The sequence below is a fragment of the Scyliorhinus canicula genome, chromosome 11 (assembly GCF_902713615.1).
Source record: "Scyliorhinus canicula chromosome 11, sScyCan1.1, whole genome shotgun sequence".
Classification (NCBI taxonomy): domain Eukaryota; kingdom Metazoa; phylum Chordata; class Chondrichthyes; order Carcharhiniformes; family Scyliorhinidae; genus Scyliorhinus; species Scyliorhinus canicula.
In genome coordinates, this window is record NC_052156.1 from 145466309 (window position 1) to 145477750 (window position 11442).

Sequence of the window (11442 nt, forward strand, 5' to 3'; positions counted from 1 at the left end):
CCACACCTATCCATAATCTGTTTTGCAATTTCTTCCTCCACATTTCTAATACTATTTGGGGGCCTATAGAAAACTCCTAACAATGTGACCGCTTCTTTCCTATTTCTAATTTCGGCCCATATTACCTCATTCGGCAGATCTCCTTTGAACTGCCTTTCTGCAGCTGTTAAACTATCCTTGATTAACAATGCTACTCCTCCACCTCTTTTACCACCTTTCCTACTCTTACTGAAAATCTATACCCCGGAACTTCCAACAAGCATTCTTGTCCCTGTTCTAACCATGTCTCCGTAATGGCCACAGCATCGTCGTCCCAAGTACCGATCCACGCTCCAAGTTCAGCTACGTTATTCCGGATGCTCCTTGCATTGAAGTAGACACACTTCAACCCACCTTTTTGTCTGCCGGTACACTCCTGCGACCTTGATACCCTCCACAGTGCCTCACTACTCTCAACACTGGCTTCTGGACTACAGCTCGTTTCCCAGCCCCCTGACAAATTAGTTTAAACCCCCCTGAAGAGCCATAGCAAATTTCTCTCCCAGGATATTGGTGCCCCTCCGGTTCAGGTGCAAACCGTCCTGTCTGTACAGGTCCCACCTTCCCCAGAAAGTGCTCCAATTATCCACGTTACTGAAACCCTCCCTCCTACACCATCTCTACTGCCATGTGTTTATCTGCGCTCTCTCCCAGTTTCTCACCTCACTAGCACGTGGCACCGGCAACGAACCAGAGACGACAACATGGTTTGTCCTGGCTCTCAGCTTCCACCCCAGCTCCCTAAATTCCTGTTTAAAATCCCCGTCCCTTCTCTTTTTTTTAATATAAATGTTTTTTATTGAGTTTTTGAATAAAGTATATTTACCGTTATGTACACAGGATAAGAGACGTATATATATATATATATATGCACATATATAGAAGAGAAGGGCACACCCAAACATACCAAAGAAATGAAAATAATAAATAATAAAAAAATACAATAAAAAATAAAATAGAATAACTGGTCGGGTATTGTGCACCAGCTCAACAGCAGCAACTCTGTACACCTGGCAAAATTATTTACAACACATAAGTAGGCGACTGGGTTGGTGGGGGGGAGGGGGGGGGTTGGAGACTGGGGAGGTGAATATACATTTGGGTGCCGGAGAAACAATTACAGTGGGCAATACTCAAATGGGTTTGGTGTTGGTGTTGTCGCTTGCTTCTCCTGGACGGATCTCACTGCCGTCTCGCGCTCACCTCCGCTTCTGCCGTTCCTCCCGTCTTTCGTCTTTATTCTCCTCGTTCCCTGCTCCTGGAGATGCCATGTTCGTTATTGCATCCTGTTCCTTCCTTCTGGCTCTCATTTCCTTACCCCCCCCCCACCTACTCTTGTTCCCTGTCTCTTCCCCCTCCCCCCCTCCTGTGATTCGCCTTTCTTTCCTCTTAGATTTAGCTGTCCACTGCCCCCCCCCCCTCCCCCCTTTCCTGGTCTATCTCTCCCTCTCATGCTTTGGCTACTTTCCCCTGATTCTTGGCTACCTGGCTATTTTTCCGCTTGTTCGTTGGCCACAAACAGGTCCCAGAACAATTGTGTCAATGGCTCCCACGTTCTGTGGAAGCCGTCGCCTGACCCTCGGATGGCGAATTTGATTTTCTCCATTTGGAGAGATTCCGAGAGGTCAGACAGCCAGTCTGCAGCTTTGGGCGGTGCTGCTGACCGCCAGCCGAACAGGATTCTACGGCGGGCAATCAAGGAGGCAAAGGCAAGGGCGTCCGCCCTCCTCCCCAGGAATAGATCTGGCTGGTCTGAAACCCTGAAGACAGCCACTTTCGTGCATGGCTCCACCCTCACCCCCACCACTTCGGACATTGCCTCGAAGAAGGCTGTCCAGTACCCTGCAAGTCTGGGGCAAGACTAGAACATGTGGGCGTGGTTGGCCGGGCCTCCTTGGCACCGTTCACATCTATCTTCCACCTCCGGGAAGAACCTACTCATACGGGGTCTTGTTAAGTGGGCTCTATGTACCACTTTTAGCTGCGTTCCCTTCTCTTACCTATGTCGTTGGTACCGATGTGTACCACAACTTGTGACTGTTCCCCCTCCCCCTTAAGGATTCTGAAAACACGGTCCGAGACGTCACGGACTCTGGCACCCGGGAGGCAACATACCATCCGTGAGTCTCTTTCGCTGCCACAGAACTGTCTATCTGTCCCTCTAACTATCGAGTCCCCCAATAACTATTGCTCTCCTGCTCTCTCTCCTTCCCTTCTGAGCCACAGGGACGGACTCAGTGCTGGAGATCCGTTCACCGTGGCTTACCCCTAGTTGGTCATCACTCTCAACAGTATCCAAAGCGGTATACTTGTTACTGAGGGGAACGGCCACAGAGGATCCCTGCACTGACTGCTTCGTCCCAGCCCCTCTCACCGTCACCCATCTATCTTGATTCTTTGGAGTAACTACATCCCTGAAGCTTCTATCTATGACCACCTCTGCCTCCCGAATGATCCAAAGTTCATCCAGCTCCAGCTCAAGTTCCCTAATGCGGTTTCTGAGGAGCTGGAGATGGGTGCTCTGCCCACAGGTGAAATCAGCAGGGACACTGACGGCGTCCCTCACCTCAAACATTCTGCAGGAGGAACATTGCACTGCCTTCCCTGCCATCCCATCTAGATAAAAAAAGAAAAAGAAGGAAAGAGCTTACCTATATTCACTCTACCCCTTAGGTTAAAGGAGGTGGACGGGTGGGGGACACTACAAGTGTAGTGTGTAGGGTTTAGGAACCGCCCAACTTAAATACAAGTAAAAATGAAACACTTAACCAGCAACCACTGCGCCCCACACAAGAACAGCAATCAGCTGTTATGGGCCTGCAAATTTTAAAAAAATCTTTACTACTTACCCAGCAGTCACTCTGTCTTCACTCCGACCGGATTCAGCTGGAAACTCCCAACAGCAAGTTTTAAAAAAATTTACTCCCCTTCTCAGCAAGCACTCACTCAGCAACCACTGCGCCCCGCACGAGAACACCTCAAATAATAATAGTTATGTTTAAAAAGGAGCCAATTCAACCAGGCTTTCTGGAGTTAAGATAAAGAACGTTTATTAGTTAAAATGGTAAGGACAAATGGTATAACACACGCACCTACGTTGAGATGGATTAGAAATAAGAATTGAGTCCAATTGTGAGAAAATAAGAAGTTGTGTGGAACAGTCTTTGAGTTGTGAGGAGTAGATTATGATGTGTTGCAAGTGAGGATAGTTGGCTTCTGAAGATGATAAGTGAATTCTTCGACTCAGGTATCCTAGAGCTCAGTAGAGATTTCAGTTCCCTGTGTTGTTGTATTGTTGTCGGCAATGCTGCCCAGCCCGACCGCAATCTGCAAGGGCTGTGGGAAGAAGGGGCACCTCGTGGCAGTTTCCAGGCCCAGTCGGCCGCCGCTTTCTCCACAGGCTAACCCGGCCCACTGCCATTCCTCTCATCACAGGCCATGTGCCAGTCATGGGGGCAGCCATCTTGGATGACGTCTCAAGACCCCGACTCGGGTGGCTGTGTATCGCCTGCCGAGATCTCTCAGCTTCTGCCACAACTTGCCTCAGTGACACTGGACCATTCTCGGCTCGGAGCGCTTTCAACCGCTACGACGTCGGTACTCATCAACGGGCACAAGACATTCTGCCTGATTGACTCTGGGAGCACGGAGAGCTTCATCCATCCCAATACGGTAAGACACTGCTCCCTCGGTGTACACCTGATTAAACAAAAGATCTCCCTGGCCTCTGGGTCGCACTCTGTGGAGATCCGGGGTACTGTATAGCCAACCTCACGGTCCAGGGCGTGGAGTTCAATAACTTCCGACTCTACATCCTCCCCCATCTCTGCACTGCCACACTCCTGGGACTGGACTTCCAGTGTAACCTGCAAAGTTTAACGTTCAAATTCGGTGGCCCCATACCACCCCCCCCCCCCCCCCCCCCCCCCCTCACTGTCTGCGGCCTTGTGGCCCTCAAGGTCAACCCACCTTCCCTGTTTGCAATCCTTACCCCCGATTGCAAACTCGTCGCCATCAGGAGCAGACGGTACAGTGCCCAGGACCGGACCTTCATTAGGTCGGAAGTCCAACGGTTACTAAAGGAAGGCAACAGCCACTCAAGAGCGCAAGTGGTGCTTGTAAAGACCGGGGAGAAACATCGATTAAAGTCAGACCATCAACAGGTAAACGCAGCTCGACGCGTACCCTCTCCCCCGCATATCTGAAATGGTCAACCAGATAGCGCAAGTTTTTCTCCACAGCAGACCTTAAATCAGCTGACCACCAGCTCCCCATTCGCCCGGACGACCACAAATACACTGCATTCGAAGCAGATGGGCGGCTCTACCATTTTCTAAGGGTTCCCTTTGGTGTCACAAATGGAGTCTCGGTCTTCCAACAGGAGATGGACCGAATGATTGACTGGTACGGTGTGCGGGCCACTTTCCCATACCTCGACAATGTCACCATCTGCGGTGATGACCAGCAGGACCACGACACCAACCTCCGCAAATTCCTCCACACCACAAAAATCCTTAACTTAACCTATAACAAGGACAAATGCGTGTTTAGCACCGATCGCCCAGCCATCCTCGGCTACGTAGTGCATGATGGAGTCATAGGTCCAGATCCCGAACGCATGCGCCCCCTCATGGAGTTTCCCCTCCCCCACTGCCCCAAGGCCCTGAAACGCTGCCTGGGCTTCTTTTCTTATTACGCCCAGTGGGTCCCCAATTATGCAGACAAGGCCCGCCCACTAGTCCAGTCCACGGTTTTTCCCCTATCGGCAGAGGCCCGCCAGGCTTGCAGTCGCATCAAAGCAGACATCGCCAGGGCGACGATGCACGCAATTGATGAGTCCCTCCCCTTCCAGGTCGAGAGCGACGCATCAGACATAGCTCTGGCTGCCACCCTCAATCAGGCGGGTAGATCCGTGGCCTTCTTTTCACGCACCCTCCACGCCTCAGAAATCCACCATTCCTCTGTCGAGAAGGAGGCCCAAGCCATCATCAAAGCTGTGCGGCATTGGAGGCATTACCTGGCCGGCAGGAGATTCACTCTCCTCACTGACCAACGGTAGGTAGCTTTCATGTTTGACAATGCACAGCGGGGCAAAATTAAGAATGATAAGATCTTACGGTGGAGGATCGAGCTCTCCACCTATAATTACGAGATCTTGTATCGTCCCGGGAAGCTCAACGAGCCTCTTGATGCCCTGTCCGGCAGCACTTGTGCCAGTGTACAAGTAGAATACTCCGGACCCTCTACGGCAACCTCTGCCACCCGGGGGTCACCCGGTTCTTCCACTTTGTTAAAACCCGCAATCTGCCCTACTCCATCGAGGTGGTCAGGGCCGTAACCAGAAACTGCCAAATCTGTGTGGAGCGCAAGCCGCACTTCTACAGGCCAGAGAAAGCGCACCTGGTGAAGGCTTCCCACCCCTTTGAACGCCTCAGCGTGGATTTCAAAGGGCCCCTTCCCTCCACCGACCGCAACACGTATTTCTTAAATGTGATTGACGAGTACTCCCGGTTCCCTTTCGCCATCCCCTGTCCCGACATGATGACTGCCACCGTCATTAAAGCCCTCCACAGCATCTTTACCCTGTTTGGTTTCCCCGCCTACATCCATAGCGATAGGGAATCCTCCTTCATGAGTGACGAGCTGCGTCAATTCCTGCTCAGCAAGGGCATTGCCTCCAGCAGGACGACCAGCTACAACCCCCGGGGAAACGGGCAGGTGGAGAGGGAGAACGGGACGGACCTGCTGGCCCTCCGGTCCAAGAATCTCCCAGTTTCCCGATGGCAGGAGGTCCTCCCGGATGCACTTCACTCCATCCGATCACTACTGTGCACTACTACCAACGAAACACCTCATGAACGTCTCCTTGCCTTCCCGAGGAAGTCCCCCTCGGGGACCTTGCTCCCAACATGGCTGGCAGCCCCCGGACCCGTCCTACTCCGCAAACACATACGGGCCCACAAGTCGGACCCACTGGTCGAGAGGGTCCATGCTCATCCCCAGTACGCCTATGTAGCGCACCCTGATGGTCGACAAGACACGGTCTCCCTTTGGGATCTGGCCCCCGCTGAATCCCCACCCTCACCCCCCCCCCCCCCCCACCAACCCAAACCATTTTTGCACCGGTGCACACCACCGCAGCCCCCTTCCCAGGAGGATCTGTCCTCCCACTGGCCCCATCCCAGATGCGATGAAGCTGAAGACCGCACGCTCCCAGAGCCACGGATGCCTGAGCTGACGCCAGCATCACCGCCGGGACTGCGACGATCGCAGAGGATGACCAGGGCCCCCGGCCAGCTGATAGCTTTATTGTTAAATGGACTTGTAAATAATTGTCTGTAAATATGTGTATTGCATGTAAAGGTACCGAAGGGTACCGCTATAACCTCTACCACTGTAAAAGCAAGGCCACCACCCCCGCCGGTCTCTTTTTTAAACAGGGGGTGAATGTGGTAGGCTATATTAGGGGTATCACGATACCTAGGTGGGATGTACCTTATACTGTAGTATGAGTGGCAGAACATGCCTGCTGCTTCCGCCCAGCAGGCGGAGCATAAGAGTCTGTGTTTCACCCACAGCAGTCATTCTGTACTGGAGCTGCTGGAGTAACTACTTGTTCATTAAAGCCTTCAATTCGACTACAATCTCGCTTCAGTAGTGATTGATCGTGCATCACAGGGATTATGGTGTTGAAGGCGGAGCTGTAGTCAATAAATAGGAGTCAGATGTAGGAGTCCTTGTTGTCGAGATGCTCTCGGGATGAGTGTAGGGCCAGGAAAATGGCGTCTGCTGTGAACCGGTTGTGACGGTATGCAAATTGCAGTGGAATTGTTCTCGGAGTATGGAGGTGATGCACTTCATGATCAACCTCTCGAAGCACTTCATTACGACTGAAGTCAGGGCCACTGGATGGTAGACATTGAGGCATGTTGCCTGGTTCTTCTTTGGCACCGGTATGATGGCGGTCTTGAAGAAGTGGGGACCTCAGAGTGGAGTAGGGACAGGTTAAAGATGTCCGCGAACACCTCTGCCAGCTGGTCCACGCAGACTCTGAGTGCACGACCAGGGATCCCGTCCGGGCCCGTCGCCTTCCGAGAGTTCACTTTCAGGAAGGCCAATCTGACTTCGGAATGAGTGAATTATGGGCTGCTGGGGCACTCGACAGCGGATTTTTGGTTACTTGCTCGAACCGAGCATAGAATGCATTGAGTTCATCAGGGAGGGGTGCGCTGCTGCCGGAGATACTGCTCGGCTTCTAGAGAGGATCTAACCATTGCCCCATGACATTCAATGGCATTACCATTGCTGAATCCCACACAATCAACATCCTGGGGGTTACCATTGATCAGAAACTGAACTGGACTAGCCATATTAATACTGTGGCTACCAGGGCAGGTCAAAGGCTAGGAATCCTACGGCGAGTAACTCCCCTCCTGACCCCCCTGCCCCCCCGCCCCCTCCCCCCTCCCTCCCCAAAGCCTGCCCACCACCTACAAAGTGAAAGTCAGGAGTGTAATGGAATATTCTCCACTTGCCTGGATGAGTGCAGCTTCAACAGCATTTGAAGCTCAACACCATCCAGGACAAAGCGGCCCGCTTGACTGCTCCCCCTTCCACAAACATTCAAACCCTTCACCACCGATGAACAGTATAAACTGTGTGTAGCATCTGCAAGATGCAGGGGTTGGGCTAAATAGTTGGCTTTTAAAGCAGACCAACGCAGGCCAGCAGCGTGGGTTCAATTCCCGTACCAGCCTCCCCGAACAGGTGCCGGAATGTAGTGACTAGGGGCTTTTCACAGTAACTTCATTTGAAGCCTACTTGTGACAATAAGCGATGTTCACTGTTCATTGTTCAGATGCACTGCAGTAACTCACCAAAGTTCCTTAGGCTGCACCTTCCAAACCCACGACTACTACCATCTAGAAGGACAAGAGCAGCAGATACCTGGGAGCCCCATCATCTGGAGGTTCCTCTCAAAGGCACTCACCACCCTGACTTGGAAATATATCGCCCTTCCTTCATTGTGGCTGGGGCAACATCCTGGAACTCCCTCCCTAACAGCACAGTGGGTGTACCTCCACCTCAAGGACTGCAGCAGTTCAAGAAGGCAACTAACCACCACCTTCTGAAGGGCAACTAGGAGTGGGTAATGAATGCTGGCCTAACCAGCGACACCCACATCCCATAAATAAATTTTAGCAAAACGCTGGAGCAGTGTGGACCGTACCACCCGATCTCTGTTAAGTATAGACGCAAAGATGTTGCCGAAAGTGCTGGCGTGCCGAGGGTGATAGGAGAGGAGCAGACGTGGTTCATGAAGGGAAGGCAGCTGTCGGCGAATGTATGGAGTCTCCTTCATGTTGTTATGATGCCCTCGGCTCGCTGAGAAGTGTTGGTAATGGACGGGGAGAAGGCGTTTGATCGGGTTGAATGAACGTATCTGTTTGAGGTGTTGGCACGGTTCGGGTTCGGGTAGGAGTTTGTGGATTGGGTTCAGCTGCTGTACAAGGGGCCTAAGGCGAGTGTTTGGACAAATAAGATTAGTTTGGACTTCTTTGGACAACACCGTGGGATGAGGCAGGGGTGCCCACTCTCCCCACTGCTCTTTGCCCTAACAATAGAGCCGTTGACAATGGCACTTCGGGAGTCGAGAGCATGGAGGTGAATTGAGCGGAGGGGGGCTTTTTAAAAATAATATTTTTATTGGTATTTTCCAGTTTTTGCAGAGAAACAGCTCAATCTATGGCGCACCTAATATTTACATATAAATTCGCTTTTTAAATATTTTTTATTTAAAAACAAATAAATTGAGAGTACCCAATTCATTTTTTCCTATTAAGGGGCAATTTAGCGTGGCCAATCCACCTACCCTGCACATCTTTGGGCTGTGGGGGCGAAACCCACACAAACACAGGGAGAATGTGCAAACTCCACACGGACAGTGACCCAGACCCAGGATTGAACCTGTGACCTCAGCGCTGTGAGGCAGCAGGGCTAACCCACTGCACCACCACTGCTGCCCTTTAAATTTTCTTCTTAATATAAGAGATTTTTACATGTGTTCCCTCCGTCTACTCTCCCCCCCCCCCCCCCCTCTCCCCCTGTTGGTAGTCTAGTTTTCCCCCCTTGTAGTGACTTCTGCCCCGGGTTTCACGTCCTGCGCTCCGCTCCTTTCTGCTGTGGTTTTTAGTTCTTGTCCTTGAGGGGTCAGGGGGGAGGGGTGCCTTACTGGAGCCTCCCCTGCTCCCTTTTCCCTCTTGTTTTACTCTGTGACTCCTTTGAGTTCCCTCCTCCCCTCTCTGTTTCTCTCCATTGTGTATGCTCTTATTTGTTTTCCTCCATCCCCCCCCCTCTTCTTAGTCGCTATTGGCCATGAACAGGCGGTGCATGGCCCCCACGCTTTGTGGAAGCTCTCGTCCGACCCTCGGATGGGTATTTAATCTTCTCCAGGTGAAGAAATTCCGCCGGGTCTGCCAGCCAGTCTGCAGCTGTGGGAGGTGCTGCTGATTGCCAGCCAAGCAGGACGTGGAAGCTGTTTATTGGCTTCTTTAAGGAGTATTGAGTCGTCAGTATGGGGGTGGGGGGGATGGCGTGGGTGTTTACATTTTGTTGGGGGGAGGGGGGAGTTGCGATAAGTTGGAAAAGGGAAGCAGGTAGGGTGGTGGCAGCGAGATGAGTGGGCGCTGTGGTTCTGGGGAGGGGGTTTGTTACCCGTTGCAACATTGGCTTTCGTATTTTTTTGCGATTATGTATACTTTTAAAATGCCATCAATAATATGTTTTTAAAAAGAATAAAAGATTCTTTCCTTCTGCATTTGGTCATGTTGAGAAACATTGAGGGAGATATACGTGAATAACGTAGACAGATTCCAGGGGCTTACCTCAGCATCTGCCCAAGTCTTCGCAACAGAGATAAGCATGAAGCAACGGCGGAATTTAACCACACCATCAGCACACATCCTTTTCCCCAAGGCATGACATTCCTCATCCTCATCATCGTCCATCTGTTTCTCCGGTACACTCTTGGGAAGCAGATCAGCTGCAGATTAAAACAAGCTGTCACAATCGCAGCATTCTCCGTTCATTTCCCATTCATCAAGCTGAAAATTGATGAGTTCATGGTAGATGGGACTTGCCCAGGGAGTGGGAATTTTCACCTTAGTGCATTAACCCTCTACTCACACACATGGGAGTCCGTGAAACCCACCAAGTGTCTTACAGCGGCGGAAGCAGCCTGCCATTGACCAGCAGCTGGATCCAACAGATCCCGTTGAAAATATCCCTTGCTGACAGAAAACCGATGGCTGGCGTTATCGGATCTGCTAGTGCGAATGGCTTGAAAATCCTGGCCAGGCTGTCAACAATACACACTGTAATGATATGTATAATGCCAGTATAGTAAAGGGTTAATATCTGAATCTATGTGTAAATCAAACACTAGAGGGCATCACTAATTCACTGTATATAAGACAGCATCTCTAGGAATTCTGGGAGAAGCTGAGGAGAACATGAAGAGAGCAGAGTGAAAGTTCAATACTGAAATATAGCACGAGGCCAAGTCATAGTGCCGTTTAATAGTTCGATAGAATATTGAATACTGTACTACAGATTCAGCATCATTAATTTATTGTCTGTAACTCAGTACAGTGTGCAAACTTCATTTTAGTTTAGAGTGTAAAATAAATTAGTTTTGATTCAATCTTCTTATTTATATATTCTTTGTCAACACAAATATCTGGCTATCTTGGAGGAAGAGGCAAGGAATATTACATGGTACCAGGGTACTGCTGAAGTAATTTAGGCAGATTAGTTAGAATCTAGCTAACAAAAACCAGCACGTGACTCAGACTTTGAAGAACAGACTTCTTAAAGACCTGCTACTTCAAAACACAGAAGAATCTTGAACTTATGGAAAAATTCAATCTCTACGACAGCGCAGGATATCTGGTAAACTGGATGTTAACTGGAAAGTTTTCAAACAACAGTTTCAGCTATATCTGTCTGCATCTGAGTTAGACAATGCGAGTGATAATCGGAAACTAGCAGTATTCTTAACGATGGCTGGTCCACAAGCCATAGAACTGTATAACTCCTTTCAATTCGCAACGGACGAAGATAAAACCAAATATAATGTTGTCATAGAGAAATTTGATCTGCACTGCAAAACTCAAATTAATGAAACATATGAAAGATTTATCTTTAAGAAAAGGATGCAAAGAGATGGGGAATCTATTGATTGTTTCATAACAGATTTAAATCTCAAAGCTCAAACATGCAATTTCTCCATATTATCTGACTCTATGATCAGAGACCAAATTGTCTTTGGAATCATAGATGAAAAGCTCAGGGAACGTTTGCTGAGACAAAAAGGTCTTAAGCTAGAAAACGCGATTGAAATGT

General features: G+C 50.1%; 1 protein-coding gene across 1 annotated transcript in view; it reads right to left on the minus strand.

Annotated features, from left to right (window-relative positions):
- The window catches only part of LOC119973709 (lectin-like), a 17533-nt gene extending 7495 nt beyond the window's left edge, over positions 1 to 10038 (minus strand). The window contains exon 1 of the mRNA XM_038812098.1: positions 9924 to 10038. Coding sequence (XP_038668026.1) covers positions 9924 to 10001 — 78 coding nt within the window. The 5' untranslated portion in view covers positions 10002 to 10038. The remainder of the gene's footprint in view (positions 1 to 9923) is intronic.
- Positions 10039 to 11442: the final 1404 nt, after the last annotated feature.